At 36.9% G+C, this 20,890-nt stretch overlaps 1 protein-coding gene across 4 annotated transcripts in view; it reads left to right on the top strand.

The window, feature by feature from the left end:
• MAGI2 (membrane associated guanylate kinase, WW and PDZ domain containing 2) overlaps nucleotides 1-20,890 on the top strand; it is a 734,934-nt gene that overhangs the window by 499,900 nt on the left and 214,144 nt on the right. For all 4 annotated transcript variants that reach the window (XM_062019654.1, XM_062019637.1, XM_062019629.1 and 1 more), the window contains exon 6: nucleotides 5,516-5,595. In XM_062019654.1, coding sequence (XP_061875638.1) covers nucleotides 5,516-5,595 — 80 coding nt within the window. The remainder of the gene's footprint in view (nucleotides 1-5,515; nucleotides 5,596-20,890) is intronic.

The raw sequence follows: 20,890 nt of genomic DNA, 5'->3' as shown, positions 1-20,890 counted from the left end.
CACAGGATAGGCACCCTCAAACCCGTGTCTCTTAAGGACCACATATTCTGAGCCCTTCTAACAGACTGACAGCATGAAATGCAACGTAAACGACCACTCATAGCTGCTGCCATTCAAACCATGGCTGGAGGACGACTCCCTTTTGTGTCTGTTCTAGCATGTGTGCAAGAAGTTTTAGTAGCACCCCACAAAGGATGAATTGCAAAATTGCCATTTTAATGCTTGGTTTTCCTGTCACTGTTTCCCTACGCACACATTACTTGAAAATCATTACTGTACTATCTGAAAAGTTCTTCAGACCTACAAATCTTAGACATACAGAAAGGAGAGAGGAGTAAGTATTTTAGAAGTCAGGTGTTCTACAATGCACTCTCTTGTTCTTTGTCTCATATACTGTCCTTTGTTCAAGCTATTATATTGAGAACTATCTTGAATGTAATATATTCACAACAAAACCCATATGTGCTGTCCGCAAATACACTGAAGCAGCACATTGGTAAATATCCATTTTGAAATGCCTGTCACAAAATGGGCAAATTACATACCTGGCAAGAGTCACAATTTAGAATAGGTTTGCAGTGTTTTCAAAGGACATTAAGCCTATTACTGTCAGTAACTACTTTCTATAGTCACTTCAAAAGTATTTCAAGAGATTATCTCAGGCCTTTGTTGGTAAAAGAAACTTTATCTAATGAAATTCTTTATACTGACAGATTGCTAACACAAATCTATTATATTCAAAACTTAAGTAAAATAATATACTATCTAACAAGTAATTATAATAAAAAGATAATACCTTGTTAAATAAGAAAAGCCACACTGCTAATGGGTTTTTGTTGCTTTCTGAAGGTATAGAGGAGTATCCTGTGAGATTCCCAGAAAGGCTCTGATCCTCAGATCTAGCTCCAGTAGAGATAATGAGAAACTGGGGCATAAACATTATCTGCAAAGTATTAAAAGCAGAGCTCCAAAGAAAATCTGCAGAAGAACAGGAGGTTGAGTCAGATTTTTTTGAAAGTATTATGAGCTTTCTTTCACTCTTCAAATTGGATGGAGAGTATTTTTTCCACCCATGTTTAAAATACTTTGTAACTGATACCAGAATACTCTGATTGATAACTTTTTTTGCAAATACTTGGCAAAGACGGGGGATTTAAGTTAGTTTAGCAAGAATGATGATACTGAATTTTGGTTACAATGTTAAGATCCACCACTTTACTCAGTGACCTTTTTTAAATGATTTTCAAATTTGCAATACACTTCAGGCTTATAAACCATTTCTGTTTTGTACAGTAGGTAACAAATTAGGATGAATTTAGAAATTATATATACTATTATTCCCATGCTCCACTTCCTTGAAGCAAAACCAAAAGGATTATTCTTTGACAACTTTCAGAGTTTCCAGAATTAGGAATTGCAAATAGATAGATTTTAAAATGTGAATGGTTGATTTGCCAGCACTTCTGTCTTAGCTCAGTCATCCTAGCTAGTAATCAGAATCACTGAAGTTGTGTAAGGAGGGACTTTTTAAACCTGCCCTTTAACGAAGAGGTACGGTTATTGCTGAGTAACGAAGCAGTGGCCAGCGGAAAATGTTTGTGGAGCCACAGCTGTATTTCTCACAGGATGCTTTTGTTGCATCACTTCACTCTCATTCAGTCAGTAACAACTGCTCTGACTGCCTGTTTGTGTATTTATTCCACAACTGCTGCTGCTATTCATCTGTAATTCATTCATAACTTATCTGTAAATACCCAGCCCCTTTTCCTTCTGATCTGTCTATAAGATTTCCCAAATGGACACACATGATTAGACCTAGTGGTAAGGCAGGCAGGTTATAAATTGTACATTTTACAAAGTTTTCAGTGCTTAAAAAGCATTTGCATGCATAGCTCATACAGCAAATACACATTAATGTTACTTTTGCCATTGGTGTTAGTTTGGCTGTTTTACTGTTCCTTCTGTCTTCTTCCCCATAGTTAAAGCTTTCCTATTAACATTTCTTTTAAATTACATTCAATATTGTTTAGGAGATAAATATTGTTTCCCTTTAGCTTTTACAGATTCTAGTCCATTAGGGAGCTGAAGAGGGAATAGTCAGAGCCCTGGAACACAGTGGAGGTGGCATCTGAGATGTTTCTGCAACCTGTCCTGGGACATTCATCAAGCTGGCACCACTGTGCTTTTGTTCTTCCTCTCATTCCCAATGTGTCTTAGCTATGTGGGGAAGAAGATGTCTCTCCTTTGTTTCTATGGTTGGTTGATCCCAATTCTAGTCCTTTTTGAGAAAGGTAACAGGAGGTTGCTTTGAACAGCACTGCATAGTGCTAGCACAGCGTCAGCTAATGACAAAAGCAGCATCACTCCAAAACCCAGTACTTGAAAGATGATAGAAGGGAGGTTGAAAGGTTGAAGTAGTACCCTGAAAAAATCTCCAGTTTAGGACAGAAGTAGACATGTATAAAAAAACATTGTGCTGTAATCCAGGGCTGCTTATTTCTTAAGTGCAGCACAACATTAGTCATCTCTTTCCTGATTGTAGAAGAGTTAGTGTGTGTGCACCAGGTTGCTAAGATGATCAAAGCAGTAGACATTGTGTATTGATGGTAATGTAGAGTTGCTATAAGACAGGGGGGATTAATTCTGCTTTTTTTAAAAAATCAGGTCTGTTTTCAGAGCAGGAAAATATTTTTTTTACCTACTGGAGTGTGTGTCTAGAAGCATTTGAAGTCCTATTGCAAGACATAGCATGAGTGTTTACTATAGATAATAAAGAAGAGAGGCAGGGCAAGGAAGCAGGCACAGAGATGGGTAAGGAGGAGAGAGACTTTGCTCCTTCAGTTATTTGTCATCAATACAAGTTCTTGTGGATGATTTTTAGTTTTACTAAGTAGCTGAATGGGTTTGAGAGACAGTAACTAGAAGATGTTACTGAGTGCTCTAAGAGCTGAGATGCCATCTTCATCCTCTGAAATTTTGCTTCAGACTGAAGGATCACTCTTCTGTTGGAAAAGCTGATAACTTTTTTATTTATTTATGGTTTCATTTAGAATGGCCACAGTGCACAAAACTGGATGTCCATTCTTCTGGGCATATAGAAGCCACATTTATACTGCAGGGAAGTGTAACCACTTGCTTGTTGCATGTCTCGGTTTCAACAAAAGCCTTGGAGTCTGTCATTCAACTAATTCACATTTTTAAACAGTAATGCTCAATTTGGGTTATTTTTGGCTTGGTACATGTCTTTATAGATGCCTGAAAACTTGTTTCTCAGATGTATTCTATAAACATCGCAGGGTTATTTTCAGGGCTGGTGAATTGTTCTTTTCTGATGCTTTGTGGTATTGCAAGGAAAACACTGCAACAGAGTTATCTTCTAGCCCTGACACTGGCTTGTTTGGTATCTGTGACTCCATCTTCCCACCTTTAAAACGGGGGTGGTGATTTTTATTTCCTTTATCAAATCCTTTGAGATCCACTTTATACCACAGCAAACATTACTAACAGTAGTCATATGTTTATTACTCTTTTAAATCCATAGGAAACAGCCTGTGAGTCCGACTTAGTCCATGCAGCCAGTGGGAGTCCCTAAAATCATTCAGAATTAGTAGCTGGGGGAGAGTGACTGTTGTGCAGACATGCCCACACACCAGAGATGCAAGTGCAGCTTCCACAGGCATGCCCAAGCTCTCTCTGAGCTCTAGCACTGCTGATGGGGTGCCCATGGTAGTGTGGAGCTCGATGTCTGCTGCTGGCTGCACCCAAGTAGCTCAGTAGATGCTGGGGTGACGGGCCCACACTAAGCTCCATACTGCCGCAGTGGCATTGTTGTCAGTATCTCCCTTGTTTAATTTAAAGCTAGCTCAAATATGTCTGCACAAGCTGCAGTTAGGCTGTGACTGCCGTATAAAAATACACCCTACAGAAGACCAGAGGCAGCCGGAGCTTCGGGGAAAGCGTCTTAGTTACATTTGCAATCAAGCACAGGCTGATGGCATCGTTTCAAATTCACCTTACCTTTGGCTTATCTTTCCTCATACTCTTCAAGTATAGCCCTGCTTTCAAAGTAGGGGAATGTTTCATTCATTCTCTTCACCTGTCATGAATGTTGTTTTAGACTAGGGCAGACTTAAAATAGGAATTTAAATGTGTCAATTTTCATTTTAGTTGCCACTTTATCTGTACATAACTGTCACCTAGCCTTTTTCCAATCCAAAACCTAGAGAAAGCTTTAACATCATGACAGTAATGCTGAGAAGTAGGTGGTATTTCTCTCTTTGAGAAAGAGAGAAATTGAGGCAGAAGAAGTTATCTGCCATGGAGTAAACAGGGAGTCAGGATTGGAAAAAAGAACAGGCTTTACATATTTCTTTTTTCCTAGGGGAACTGGTGGCCTTTGGACCACATGGACTGTATCAATTAATCAGTAACTCACCAACTACCAATTGCATACTGATCCCTTCTTTTTTGCTTGGTCCACTGTTTTGTACACCTCATACTAACGTTTATAAGAGAAGTCTTAAGTACACTTTAAAATTACTCAGAAAATTATTAATAAATAAAACAACTCATTACTAAATAGATTAGATTGTATGAAAGAAGCCTCCTAGGATGTATTGGGTAAATACAACAGGGATTAGAAGTGACTCTCGATGGTGTTGTAGGAAAGGCGTCTCAAAAAACAAAGGAGTAGTGATCACATCCTATTCTATCATATTCCTTTCTTAACATATTTAAAATATTTGCCTCCAAATTCAAGTGCATATAGAAAAGGTATACATGGAAAAGATCTGATTTTGACTCTCATTAGCTGGGCTAAGTATCAATTCATTTGGCAAAATAGTCTCCCAGAAAACAGTTTGTGCCAGTTCAACGCTATTTGATGGCTGATTCCTCAAAGATCTATTCTGGGCACAGAAAGGAGCCACATGATTCATTCAGCTTATGCATATCTATTTTATCTCGATAGAAGGAATATATATGGAGAGATGAAGGTTTGTTAAACAAAGTATCATTAATCACTCTGTCCGGAAATGTAGACTTTGCAGGAGCATGCTGTAATTTGCATCACTTTTGCTGTGCCTTGCCAGTGCTGCTGATGAAGAATAACAAACCTGTATTTATGAAAAGGACAGGTTTAAGATAAAAATAATTCTATCTGAAAACTGTGAGAATGCTACAGAATCCTGTCTCCTGCACTTGTTCAACGGGAGAACACTGTATTTGTAATAAATTCCTTTTGCTCTGGATGAGTTCTGCATTTTCAATGAGGTTAACTTGGCAACATTCTAGTTGATTTTAATAAAAATAGCTGCTTTGAGGACAGGGAGCTGAGGTTGCCAAATTTACAGCTGCCTTGCACAATTACTCTTACACCTCCTTCAGGGCTACTTAGAACCAGTAAGCAAATTAAGTGTATCGATTGCAATTTTGTTGGACTAACCCTTTTTTCTTAAGGAATAAACTTGATTCCTTTCAGTATGTGTCTGCTCAGAGTGATCTCTTTTCTTTTCAGCCATAACACAAAGACAACATCATGGCTGGATCCACGACTTGCGAAAAAGGCTAAACCTCCAGAAGAGTGCAAAGAAAATGGTAGGTTATTAAGTTTTCGTTGCTGCTCAGAGGGGATTTGCTTTTGTGTGTGTCTCTCTTTCAGTTCTGACAAAAATCAGGCATTTGGGGGAATGATGAAAGGTGTTTAATTGCTGCTTTGGTTAGAAGCCATAAGTGATACCAGTTCTCAGTGTGCCATGTGTTTCTGCTTTTTATTCCCCTTTCTGATGCTATCCAAAGCTGAGGATCACAAGTGTGTTTTCTGCCTGTTGTGTGTGTGACTCCGGGACTGACCCTCTCCCTCATCTCCTACCGAGAACTTTGGTCTGCAGAACAGAATCCCTTTTCAGATTCTGAGCTTTTAATCTACAAGCGATTCAATGCATAAGGGAAACTAGCAGCACCGTGGGAATATGAATATTGTTTGATTTGTATTTAAAGGTACAGTGCTATGCTATTTGGTAGCAATTTAAACAAAATAGTGTCTGATAAAAGGGTGTGGGAGGGAGAAAAGAGATCGGTGTCTGTCAGAGTTCAAGGCTGGATTTGGGGGTACTGCGTTGTTAATGGTTTAAAAATTGAAAGTGTAAATACTGTTGAGGATGCTTAAAGGAGCTGTATCTGTTGTGCAGGAGAGGTGACTGTATTGACAGATTCAGAGATATGAAATAATACAGATCATATGGAACTATCTTATATGCATTCACTATCATTTCATTTTTTTCCTCTGGTAAAGTTTCAGGAATCAAAATCATTTAATAAAGCCAAAATAAAAATGTTTTGTAATAGATCTTTGGGTTTTTTTCTGAGGAGGATTTTTTCATTGTTTTACAGTTCGGTGTCAGTTCAGTTACCCAATTAAGAAGTAATGGTTTCTAAAAACTGCTACTTATTTATTATTGTGAGATACAGAGGATTAATTGCATGCATGCTATGTGCATTAAATCAAAGCATATTTAAATGTTAAATTTTAAACTGTGTTAATAGGTTTTCATGTGCTGCATCTGATTTATTTTACATTTTTGAGAACACATTCATTTGGTTGATGTAAATACTATTAACAGAAAGAACACTCAGTGCTGTTTTGGGCTGATAAAAGAGGTCACTAAGGAGTTGTTGGCTATGTGAAATGCAGAGTCAGTGGTTTGGTAAAGAATATTCCTGTTTTTTTTTTTTGTAAATGGCTTCGTTTTGAAAGACTTATATTCTAGAAATCCCTTCCTTAGTTCAGCAGTAATTCTGACGTTTTCTTCTGACATCAGATATTACATGTCTGAATGATTTTGTGATGCTTATTCTAGGACTGACAACACTAGTTCCCATAGTAAATTCTACAGTGAATACAACAGAAGTGTGTTACTGAAACAAAATGCCTGCTCCTTAAGGAATACTAGTGGGAAAACCAGAAGAAAAATCCAGCAATATCTATGGAGTAACAAATCATAGAGTTACTTGAAGTAAATGTGTATTGATGGGATTTTTTTTTTTCTGTTACCAACAAGCACTGATATATAAAAATAACTCCAAGTATCTGAAACAATTTAAAATTAATATCAGTGCATTAAAAACCAGCATTATTTTGTAGTTGACTACTGGATTATTGAATTACTATAGTACACTGGATCATGTTGTTCTTTTAAGGGTTGCTCAGCTCATTAATGCAAAGTACTTGAAGTGAAGCATAAAAGACTGTTGAGAGAGATTTTCTGTTCTTATGGAGATTGTTCTTGCGACATCCTCTCTTTTCCTAAGGTTCCTCAGTTGTTCAAAAATGTGGGTTTGGTTTTTTGTAATCCAATACTTTCAGAAGAAAAGGTTCTTAAAAATTACTAATATGCCTTAAAATGACTGTACCTTGCTATTGAGGTCCAACACCAGGGACTTTGTTACAACACACAGGGATTTGTAATTTTTATTTAGATTTAATGTCAAATCAAGGATTAATTTTGCATGCTTTTCAACTATGGCTAAGTAGATATTTTGTATGCCAAACATATTTTCTGTTTCACTTTCTGATTTATTCTGGCACATTTTACTCAGAAATACAAAATTTTAGAAAGACATCAGGGTTTAGATAGGAAATGATACTTACCTTTCTTCTTAACTGCTATCTGCATAACTTGTGTTTTTCATTGACATTCATTTTGTCACATCTTAAACTTGTATTGATTCTCTAAGACACATTATGATGTCCTTATCAACTCTCAGATTCTGCTATCAGATTTTCATTCTGAACGACCCAACTTTTGTACTCTCCTTTCAGTGCAAATCCTGCCAAATCCTCCTTCTTCATTCTGTCACCAGCACTCAGTTTCCACACCAGATGTTGCTTCTACAACATCCAAGCAGCACACAATATTTGAGTCCTGATGTTCTGGGTTCATGATATTGAGAGCCCCCTTTGCTCCAGGCATTTCTCCTTCCATTTTCAGCTCTTCAATACTCCTTTGCCAAATATGATTTCTTCATTTTCTCTGGCTTCTGTATCTGCAAATCCCAGTGCTTGCTCATTTCTCTTTGTGAAATCTGAACCAACCTTCCAGCACATCCCTCCTCTTGGAAGAATTTTCACATGCTTTGCCAAGGGATTGACAAGCTCTACCAAGTCAAGCTTTCTTTGCCTCTGTGTTGTGGACTCTTTCAGCTTTCCTTTAATGACATTCACTGCTCTAAAGCCCTTTGTAGGTCAAGAGGTTTTAAGGGCTGATCTTTATTTCTGTCTCTCTCGTAGAACTTCTCTGTGTTTCAGCAAATTACTTTGACTTTTGCACTGTTACATTTACTTAGATGGCAGGTCTTTGAAGCAAGAATTGTGTCTTCTCTGTTTCTGCAGTGCATATCTTTGTTTCATACTAGCATTAAGCAGAAAGAAATGGCAAATCTTTAATAAGAACTAGAATGTTTTAAACAATTCTGATTTCCTCGAGAAAATCATGACTTTAAAAAAATTAATTTGAACAATCTCCTGAAAATATGAATTAAGCAGGTTTTCTGAATTGGAATACTTCTTTTAAATTATTCATTTCCCTGCCTCCCTGTCATCAAAATTGGTTAACTCATTTTTATCTGTAGAGTACTACAGAAGTTATCGTTATGCTCCCTTTGTTTCCATGAGCCAGATTCCCTGGTTGCTACATTTTCTGTAAAGTCATATTACATAGCAGACTCACAGGATTTGCATGATTACAGGTATATTATGTGAGTGGTCTACTAACAGAGCCTTTTCTTTAGGGGAGAATATGGAAAAGAATGACAAGTCCCGTAAGGCAGTAAAAAATGTAGTTTAAAATTGAAAGGCGGTTCAGCCTTAATGACATGAAATATCTCAGGTTTTAGAAAGTTCATTTTTGGTTGAGAAATGTAGTAATTGAATTTTTCAAAGTCTTTCATTCATTTTAGAGAACTTTCTATTCTAACAAAAAGTGAACATTTACTTCTTTATCCAATTTGGGAATTAAACAGCTGTTGAAATTTCCTGGGATCAAATGTGTCAAATTTCATTTATTTCATTACTACAAATTTCACTTATTTCATTACTAATCCATCCCAGTCAGTAGTCTCCATCACTCTTAAACCTCCCTTTCTTTTTATGTTAACCTCCTTTCTTCTGTCTCTTGGTTTTCAAATACAAGTAAGCTTAAGACTATAAATAAAGCTTTGATTTCACCTAGCATTCGTTCACCTAGACATCTGTCTTTCCATCTCCTCTACACCCACCAACTTGACTGCAAAATATAGCTGTTTATTTAGAGTGAGACAAGGTGCCTTTAAACTTCATTGACTGTGAATGTCAGCTCTATTTTCACAATTACAGGGCCAGATACCTGGTCCACATGTGAATACCTGTATGTACACAGACTACTACATTTACGTGTCTTCATCTTGAACTCAACTGCACCCCCCTGTCATATTTTGACAAGGTATTGTTTTCCCAGTTCCTGTAGTCACAGGTGACATGTTTTGGAAAGCTCACTACCACATACACCTTCAGCACTCTTCATGCCAACAACACACACATGTACCCTTATCCTCTTCATCCTTCTCTCCTGGTTGATTGACCCCCTGGTTTCATACTACATGTGACATCTCTCATTGCACATCTCTCATCTTGAGTCCTACCACCAAATTCCCTTTTAGCAGTACTTTTCACCTTGTCATGACATTACAGGACTTCTCCCTTTTCCCTTCACTCAGACAGCAGCCTTCCTTCTCAGGGCTTTGCGTGGCACATGCAGTGTGTTGGAGCACATGCACTATGCAAACACAATCATAAATGCAGGAATTCAGTTCTCTTTCCTTCTTTGAGAACACTGTCATCTTCATGACCATTTACCTCTAAACATTTCAGAATTCCTCAAAAAAAGGGGGGGGAATGCTCTAGATTTATTGTTGGAACTGAAATTTTAAACACCCATATTTATATATGGACATCCCCTATTTCTATAGTAATTAGCAACAGGACAAGGGGTAATGGGATGAAGCTGGAACACAAAAAGTTCCATTTAAACATGAGAAAAAACTATTTCACTGTGAGGGTGAGGGAGCCCTGGCACAGGCTGCCCAGAGGGGTTGTGGAGTCTCCTTCCTTGGAGGTCTTCAAGACCCTCCTGGACATGTTCCTATGTGACCTGATCTAGGTGAACCTGCTTCTGCAGGGGGATTGGACTAGATGATCTCTAAAGGTCCCTTCCAACCCCTACCATTCTATGATTCTGTGATTTGATTCTTGCCAGGAAAAAAAAAAAAAAGAGAAAACAAGAAAAATTCAGACTCATAAAAGCAATTGCTGATTAGGCTATCTGTAATCTCAAGGGTATAACTACCCTAGGAAACCAATAATCTTTCACATGAATAAATAGGCCAAATCTTCCATACTTTTTTTCCTGAAACTTTATTTAGAGCAGTTTTAGCTGGATTTGTGTATTGTGAGACACAGGAGTGCCTTTACTCCCTGTGCCTTCAGTTTGGAAACCTTTTTAAGTAGTACTGAGATTTAAGAAAAAATGTTTTCAATCCTTTGTATGTTACATTTGATGAGTCCTCATGCTAAAAAATGCTTCTTTCTCAATACCTCACCATTCAACATGCAATCCTCACTATTTTTGCGTACTCCTATCCTAACCCTAGAAATGACTGAAGCCCAGCAATTATTGTGCAATGTTGACTCTTTTGCTTGTTTTCACTGTATGTGAAAGTAATAATTCCTAAATAATCTGATCAGTAGAAATTATACTCAGACTTCCAGTGACAGAGGAAAATTTACATGGGCATCTCTGTTGTTATAATCCCACAAATGTAAACAGGAATCCGAATCACATGTTTTCTCAAATTTCACCAAACATTGTTAAAATTAGTAGTTGTCATGACAGAAATAAAATTTAAGACTGTCTTTTGCACCTCACTTTCATTGAATACATTTTTAATTCCTTATTAAGAGTTCAAGTTATGTAGTGAACCATTGCATATTTCACTGTGAGGATGAGGGAGCCCTGGCACAGGCTGCCCAAAGGGGCTGTGCAGTCTCCTTCCTTGGAGGTCTTCAAGACCCGCCTGGACATGTTCCTATGTGACCTGATCTAGGTGACCCTGCTTCTGCAGGGGGGTTGGACTAGATGATCTCTAAAGGTCCCTTCCAACCCCTGCCATTCTATGATTCTATGATTGCACATATCCATTTTCACTTCAGCTGCCAGCAAATAAATCCTATACAAAGAGATCCTGTAGATTCATGAGGCTATATTATTCTTATTAGTCATCATAAAATTCATCCAACTCTACTGCCTTAAAAAACAAGATTTTAAATTCATTAATCTTTTTCATATTTACTATCTGATACTTTTCTTCTTCGAAAAGGTTATTTATATGGAATAAAAATAAATAATGAAAAGAAAGATAAAATAATTGGCATTATCATTAATCCCCATAATTCCTGTTTCATAAAAAAGATCTTAAAAATAAATATTTGAAACTATTTAGTTTTATTCATAAATATGTTTTTCTTTTCAGCCATAAAGATTTTGTAACTGAACATATAAAATGAGTATAAAACTGTCTCAGAACTGGAGCACTTGATTTCTTGTTTTAATTCATAGCAAATACCTATCAATATTATTTTCATTTAAAAAAAAAAGTAGATGTGACTCAGACCACTTTATGACATATGCAGTTTTTTTCAGTTCTTGTAGCCACTTTTTTTCTTAATTCCACGGTATTTTTGAACATTTCTGTCACGATCAAATTGTAGAATGTCTGCCTGTATACACCTCCTTCCTTATAGCAAATGCAAGCTGCCCTGTAGTTATGCATATGCATTATTCCGTCCAAAATTGCATCTTAAAGTAAATCATAGGCATAATAAGAAATAATTTGTCATTGTTTACCAGATTCTTCACTGTTCTGTAGTAAGGCATATCAACCCTTTATATTTTTGGTTTTTAGATGCATTTGAGCATAGACAAGCTGGTGAAGCATTACTCCTGCAATCCCCCAGTTTTTTCACTGAAAACTAAGTACTAAACTTTTTTCTTACGTGGGTATCCTTTATGTGTGGCAATGCCCACTGGTGGCAACTTGTAGCAGATACTTATCTACAAATAGGTTTAATTGGATTGAAGTAGTAGTAGTAGCATTTGAAACCAAGTCTTTCAGCAGTCTATGGTAGAAATGTGTGGAGGACTTTTTTGGCTGATTGGGGCGAATCTGTATCAGAGATTTACGTGTGAAATTTGGACACAGCGGTGTCTTACACAGATAGAGGAGAATGTGGAATGAGGAGGAAGTGCCTACACTGTTGTGTGGACAAAGCATTAGCAGGATATCTTGCACCTCCAAATCAAATGTATCTTAATGTGTACTGGGGGAGGCAGGCTTTTGGGTTTTGTCTAGTGCTGTACGACCCTGAGTGCTGTGTCTCTCAACATGGTATTCTGCTCATTGCTTCCATTTTGTTTCTCTCAGTGCCTTGTAAAAGGCTTTTTTTTAATTATTTTTTTGGTTTTTTTGAAGTTACCTCTGCCAAGTCAATCAGCTTGTGCAAGCCAGACGAGTACCTGCTGAGCTCAGGGTATGACATTATCAGATGCAGGGGAAATGTATTTATCTTTGAAAGATCTGTGTCTCAACTAAATTTAGTTGAAAACTAACAATAGACTGAGACTTGAACAGAGGGAAATGGTGAACAGATAGACAGTATGAACCCCAAAAGTTCATTTCCCCAGGAAGTCAGAGATACCATCTTCAGAAAGTAGGGGTTTTTTTTCTTGATCAAAACAAGCACTCCTGAAGTTATTAAAGTCATGATTGTTACCTAATGCTAAGTGCTAGTTACTTTGTGTGTTAAATTATACCATTTGTTCCACTATAGTCAAGGGTCTACCAGCATTACTATTTTAAACCTTGTTTCCAAGGAAATTATACATGCTCTTGGAAATATGTTGAGAGTCTCTCTTCTTTAGACTTTGTATCAAGATAGTTTAATTCTTTTATTGAAGTGGTAAAATGTTGTCAGTTACTTAATAAGTCGCCATATAAAACAATGCTTTCATATAGAATGATACATGACTAGATACACTAAGAGATCTTTGCTTATTTTATTAGCAGTTTGTATGTGCATTTTTTCAGGAAAGCTGTCTTGGAGAATTTTAACTTCATGTTAATTTATCATATAAGACTAAGACACAGATAAATAAAAGCCACAGAACTGTGTTATCTCCAACATAGTTTTCAGCCCACCGTCCATAGCAGCCATGCAATTAGCAAAAATTTATTGTGTTATCTTTATTATTCCTATTGACCTCAGATAAACATGTTAAGTGATTTCAAATTGGAAATGAAGTGCCATGCAGAATTATGATGGATAGGAGATAGCCAAGGAGGTGCTCCCTCTCTCAAGGGAAAAACAAGGAATTCACCGTCATAGCTGTTACGGGCACCTATCAGATACTTAGTGCAACATCTGTTATGTGGTGACCCGGTGCCTGAAAGGAAATCCAGATCCTCGTGTTGGGAATTTATTTGTGGGAATTGAGTCCAAAATGTTGAGCCAGAAAGGCTACACAGTGAAGAGGGGAATAGCTGAAGACAGGAGAGAGGAAAAGTCAGTCAAAAGCTTGCATCTCAAATCTTCATCCTGTTCAGAGTTTAGTGAAATATTCAAGGCTCTGAAGTATCACAGCTATCTAAGAGACAGAGCTTGGCCACCTCTGCATCCTCTGTTCAGGTTGAGGCTTACAAACAAATTGTGTGGGAACCTATTTCTTTTATTTTAAAACACAACTTTCTTTATTACAGCCAGGAAAAGATACTGTCCTGCAAGTGAGTAAAACATGTACTCCTCAGCCAGGTGGGGTGCAGAATACAATGTTGTATTAATAGATCCAGAGAGAAAATATGAGAACAACATAGAGCATGACATTGTCCCTAGACATTTTAAACCATCTCCTCTGGAATGGTTTGAGTTGCCACGCCATGATTTGTTGCTTTTTTTCCCAAGGGCAAGTAAGCAAGCAGTGCTTAGAGTTCATCTGAGAGTGCCAGGCTCACATGAGTAATTTTGCTGCAAACTTTTGATACTGTTCTGCAAATGCTTTTCAATTCAGACATCAAAACCCTTCTTGTTCCAGGCCTGAGTCACTTCTGGGGAGGGGCTGCCCATCACGCACTCCTGCCTGGTGGCTTTGTGATATGAACAAATGACTAGGAATTAGGAAATGAATTGACAGACTACCAAATTCATTTCCAGTTTTGACTTAAATCCAGGTGTTTCCAGATGATAAGAATGCTGCACATTTAAACCACAGAGTTTTTACTTAGAACTCTCTTTTGCAGATTATTAACCCCAGTTTTAAGTAGTATTTAATGCCATCAGTTTTGTAATAGAGCTGGCATTACTTAGTTTTATATTGATCACAATACATATTTTCTGTCATTTAAGTAGATATCAAGCATCACTTTTTCAACTTTGCATTCTCAGTTTTGGATTGATTAAACAATAACAAAATCTTTTGAATTGTTGTGACCTTTGGATGGTCAATTTGTGCTCACAACATGAGTTAAACGTTAATTGACCTAAAAAAATTTCAATGCCAAAATCACAGTAATGATAACAAAAATAAGAAAGGCACCTCATTAGTGTTTCTTCCTGGGAGTTCAGAAAAACACTGCTCTGGACAACCTGGTTGCAGTGACACATCCTTGGATAAGATTTAGCTGTCCACGTGTATATATCTTGTCTGTCTATGCCTTGGGGCCAGCCCGGGGCAACCTGCTGATATCTCACTGGAAGAATACTTGGGTGCAGAGAGCTTCCTTGGAGCACACTTATCAGTGTGGCAGATAAATCCTTTAAGCTGTAATGGACTATTAGTATTACTTTACTTTCAGAACCATTACAGTTTCTCACAGTTCCAGACATACAAATCCCTACAGAGTACTAACCTTAATCTTAAATGGAGTTGGTAATTGCAAGGACAAGAGTGAATAAAAGTATAGGAAAAAAAAAATCTCTATTCTCCTGATTGTTCAGCTAGCACTTGGCTGTCTTGCACTCGCTGCTCTCACTGTTCTTTCAGATTGTGTGTTTAAATGGGACCCAGAGGCAATGTCTTCTGACACAGTGCACAGGCTGCAATGATCCCTGACTGTACAGGTACCGTCAGTCCATAGCAACTATCCCAATGACCCCATGATTTTAAAGGTTGCTAAATGCAGGCTGAGGAAGCTACTAACTTGTCCCATGGTCCTTGATGAGGAAAATCACAGGTTTTCATTCTATATATAGTTCATAATGTTACAAAACCAAATTGATTTTCAGTGTTTTATGAAAGGGAGTCATGTAAATACACTCTTCATGTGGCTGTGAAAGTTTATTTGCTTGTAAAAATGCTCTGAGATTCTCAGCTGAAAATTTTCGTGGAGATGTGAAGTGTTATTTTTTATTTATGTCACTTTGCACTCTTTGTTATAACATGGATGATAAATGCCCACTGTAAGGAGTGCGGCATGTTCATTAATGATATAAGATATAATGAATAATACATTATTAAATGGAAATAAAGGTTCATTGTTATTTTGTAAAACCAGAGCTAGCAAACTGGATCTAACATGATAGTACAGTTTAAACCACTCTGCAACTGAAAAATGACCCAAAGCTACATGACTGCCACAAAATGGGCCATGGTAGCTTGAGTTTCTGCTGGCATTGCTGGAGCTCCTCACGTCCAGTTTCTGATAGCATCCCTTTTTCATTTTGCTGCCAAGTTAACTGGCTAAGCTTAAGTAGTTTTCAGCTGGAATGTGTAATGAAATTTAGAAAGGGACGGGGAGAGATATTCTTTAAACTGATCAGGAGGAACAGGGCCAGAGTTTTAACAATTCACATCTTTAATGAGCTATAAATTGGATTCCACTCACCACTGACGCAAGTAGCGAAATTCTCACTGACTGCATGAAGTTGTAGTATGAGAATAGAGGTGGCCTGAAATATTCCTACAAGAACCATTGAAAGGAATGCTCCAATGTGGGACATTCTGAAAGATAATCTCTTCACATAGAAAAGAATTCTCAACACCGTGTTTATCAAGAATCATACTTAAGGCCTTGATGCCAATAAAGAACAAAAGGTTGAAATTCCTTCTGAAATATTATTTAATCATAAGTAGAAATCAGAGTACATGATGTTTAATCCTATTCTCTCTATAGCCCTAATCCTTCAATCCTTGACTTCTAAATGGCAATGAAGCATGATACATTTAACAAAGAGGGATTATATTCATTACAATATGTCCAGCTACCTTTCTCCTCCCTCTGGCTTTTTTTTGTGAGTGCTCTTGTTTTTAACAGAGATCATTAATGAAAAAGGAATGGCAATCTTCTCCTTTTTAAAAACTAATCTTCATAATCACCTCATTTTAAATTTCATCCAGAAGGTCAGTAAGTTCATCAAAATTAGAAGTTAAAAACAATTTGGGCTTCTTTGATGGAAAGTTTGCCTTGTTCAGACCTGCTGAGTATTTCCTGGCAATCATTTCAAAGCACATTGCTACCAGATAAGAAATAGAATGACTCACTAAAATCTCATTATTTTTCAGATGCTTTTAAAGGCAGATTATTTCTCTTTTTCTTCCAACATTCTTTGATTGTTCTTTGCTTATAATGTAATACGTTTATAGACAAGTGAAGATTAATCCAAACTTTTCTCTACCTGTAGCAGTAGAGATTCACAACTACAGTTACCTCAGGATTCCTAGTATTAACAGAATTCCTTATATTTACAACTTCATGGCTCCATTTTCTTTTTATTTTTGTAATATGCTTTTAAAAAATGCCTCAGTAACTTTCCTTTTGTGACATCTGTGCTTTAATTCCAGCCTAAACTCCTCAAAGTGGGTGTTGGAGTCCCCATTAAATAGATTTGGAAAATCTTGGGCACAGATGTCCTGTAACTGTTTAAAAACTACTGTCTATCATGACTAATACCCTTGAGAACCTGGTGGCAGATAAACACTGTTCGAGGGCGATGATAAAAAAAATAGTGGTAACATTTCAAGCTTTTTGAGAAGTGTATCTGCCCAAGTGGGAGGAATGCATAGTCATCCATTTAGTATGTGGATGGCAGCTACCACAGAACAGTTGGGAAGGCAAGATCTTCGTTTTCAGAATTCATAGAAGTCTTTGGAATAGAGTAAGTGGCTATAAGAGATGGAAAATATGAAAAGCAGAGATGTGAAGAACGTGTTGTAGGCTGTGTAAAAAGAGAAGTGGATTTGTGATGTCTCAAAACATTAGAATTATTTCAGTATAGAAAGATAAAAAAGGAAAGATCTCTCCAGATATGAGAAAATTCTGAGCAAAGTAAAGACAGGAACAAAGGATTGGTGAGGCAAATAGGCAGGATTCTGGAATCTGATGAAGAATGTTAGAATTTGTTTCTTTTAAACATAAAATCTTTATCTGTAATTAAATTCTGCAGAATAGATAGTCTAATGTTTCAACAAAATAGTCATTTCTGATTACACATTCTGGTGAAGTGTTGGATCTGTCTATGCAACTATAAAAATGAAAAGGCCATAGAAATCCAAAAGGATTCCAGATAAATGTAGACACTTTCTATAAACAAAGACAAATGAGCTTGCATTATGTGTCTATATGTGTACATATTTCTGTAGCCTTGCAGACAAGATTGTGGTAGCTCCTGAACTGGGAGGCTGCCCAGGGAGCTTCCCTGTACAAAGGAGCAACAACCAATAGGTCCTCTTCCTTCTACTGTTTGAAGGAGGATTAGAATGTTGTGTCTTATTGTCAAAAGCTATTAACCATGATGTAAACTAGCAGTTTTATCTGAGAGATTCATTAGTATAGGTGCCATCTCACTGTTAATAACCAACACCTTTCCTGTGCTGGTACTGCAGGGATAATGTTGTTTGCTCTGTTTGACTCTGGAGATAAAAGCTACAGCTTCTTTTGTCTACATAGTTAAATGTACTGAACATTTTACTTTGTTTCAATGTACTTTTACTCAACTTAACTTCAAAAAAACATAACAAGTACTTCAGTTTTAGAAACTTCCATTTTTCAGTTCTGACACCACCATGAAAGATTTGAGCTGTTCTGTCCAAAAGTTTTGCACTTATAGTTTACCTTTCTTATAATAGAACACTTACCTGTGGGAGCAAGATTTTTCCTAACAAAAGACCACAATGCTGCATTTTTTACTCCTTTAAGAAAATATCAATGATCCCAGTTTTCCTGTTACAGAAACATTTTACCCATATCTGAAATCCTGCTCCTTCTGTCTGAAAAGCATCCAGAATAATTCTATGTCACTTTCATAATTAAACACTTTTAGAGGTTCTACAGCAACCCTTGATAGGTCTGTCATGGTCATGAGCAGCTCCTGAATCTGAAAGTGTCTGCCACTGCTCTCACAAGATAGAGCTTATGCTTTTCACATTATGCTTTTTGCTTGACCACCAATTTATTGCAAATTTATGTCAGTTTTTTAGAAATTTTTACCATTACAAAATCGGTGAACAAGGTCAGCTTTAGCTATTTTGACACTGGTTTATTTTGTATACTCACACATTTGTTCTGTCTGGAATTGATTCCCTGGTTTCCACCATCAGGCTTGAAGAATTGTTTCGTTTCTTTCTGGTTCAGCTATGGAAGTGGGAAAGTTTTGCCATCATTGGTGGTTTGGGGATTAGTTGATTATGTAGACTTTTCAGTCTCTTCATTGTTTTTTCAGTAGGTTTAGTAGGGGTCATTATACTATTGCAGGTTGAAGCCTCCATTAGTATTCATTAAACCTGCCTTTTTTTATCTGGTAATCTACTTTCTTCAAAGAGGTAGTTGTCTTCAGGTACTTTCCTACCCCTCAGTTCTCTGTGGCTGCTTTGTGTGCCATGATATTTCTTCTTGGGCATTCTGTCCTCACCACTATTTTATTATTTTGCCTCTTCACAACTCAGGAACACATCTGTATTTGCAAGCTGTACATTGGTATACAGGCCATAAAATGTTGTTCTGATGAGTACTGAAAAATAGTATGGAAAGACCTTAAAGTGTGTGGCTTCACAGATATTAAAAGCATGACATATAATAACTCTTCACAACATAAGAGATTTTTAAAATTGTTTGAACCTTCTGTGTTTTATCCCCTTCATGTCTTTTTTTTAAAATTCTTGAAGGAATTTATCACCTCTAGTTTCTTCTCCCCACCTTTATGTTCTCATGCTTCCCTGTGGCATCTGGTCTCATAGTGCCCTATTTGACATCTACCAAGTAGTTTAGATTATTCATTAAATGTAGGCATTAATTTTTGAGAAGTTGATTTATGGGTTTGAATTTTTGTTGGCCTGTTCTGGGAAGCTGAACAATACTGCCTGCTTGCTGCTCGCTACACTGATCGCTGAAATTTGCACATCCTTTTTATGTTTAAAAAAAAATTGTGATTGTAGCTAGAATATATGTGTCTCTATTAACATGTAAATTTCTAGAAATAAACTAAACAGGTAACACTGGATAGAAAAATATAATTCCAGTTATCTATTTCAGTAAATAATATTGCATTAAGATTTCCTTATGCCAAGCTTGAATACACTGTTGTTTTCATGACTGAAATGGAATCCAACACATGGCTAAAACCAGTAGAATTTAGTCTAGCAAGGAATAAAAGGAAATCATCTTTTCCCCCTAATAAAATCTTTCAGAAATAAAGTTGTTAGTGGCTAGTGTAAGGAGCATTCATGTTAGTAAGGCACTAAAGAATGCATTCCGTCTGTCCTATCACTAGGTAGACAAATGCAGAATTAGAATGAATTGTTATGGATAAAGGAAGGTGGTAAACACGCTTTCATTTTTTACTTAAGCATTATTAAGATTATAAGTGACACTAGTAAAAGAGAAGATGACATCTGGAAAATCCTGTTGCTGATTATTTTTTGGAGGTTAGTCTTTAAAGAGTGCCACAAATTTATTTCTTTTTTTTAATGTTTAAAAAGCCCAAATAAACTCTCAATTAGTGAAAGGTGACAGGAGACTTCTTTAAAAACCACTGAATGGCATCTGTTGAAATCCACTGAAGAGCATTGGATTAGGTAAAAAGCTATAGTCATCTGTAAGAAGGAGGTTTTTGCCTTTTTCTCAGTATAGATTCCCATTATTGATTGACTCGAAGGGTTCCCTATTCAGATGAGGGGTATACTGCTTGCGATTTTGTTTATGCAACACCAAATATTGCAATTATGTCTTCATTGATATTCTCTGCATCGTGTATTCTGGTGGCAGTGCAATCCACATTTAGAATTTGTGTGCAAACAGTGTTTATTCTGGATTATGTATGCCTTTGTGATAAGTTTTCATTCTCTCACTTCCAATGGGTTTTGAATGACTGTGGCAGCGGTCACTGACAACTAATAGCTGATGGGAGCCATGTGTGCTGGCTTCCTTCCCATGATTACAGAGACACTTAAAAAAAAATGAAATCGGCTCCTCCCCCCTGCCTCCCATACATTTCTCTGCCAGCCATCATCTCTGAGTTACTGTTCTGCTCATGTTTGCCTCGTTTGTTCTTGAGATTCACAAAAATGTAGTAAGTTTTTCTCCTCTTGGAATACTTTTTTTTTGAGGAATGACCAGATTGATTGAAAGCCTAACTAGAATATTTAGTATGTTCAGTATATATATTTTTTTTTTTTGCTCAGATCTTAATCTGAGAAAGAGACATAAAGGCAGATTCTCATTGCTTTCCTGGGATAGCAAATGTGCTCAGTTATTGCCATAGTAACTAAGTTAGGCATTGTTATTACAAATACAGGCGGCTTTGAAAAATCATTAA

The sequence above is a fragment of the Colius striatus genome, chromosome 1 (assembly GCF_028858725.1).
Source record: "Colius striatus isolate bColStr4 chromosome 1, bColStr4.1.hap1, whole genome shotgun sequence".
Taxonomy (NCBI): Eukaryota; Metazoa; Chordata; class Aves; order Coliiformes; family Coliidae; genus Colius; species Colius striatus.
The sequence above is the reverse complement of the archived record's forward strand: the minus strand, read 5'-3'. Positions and strand labels throughout refer to the sequence as shown.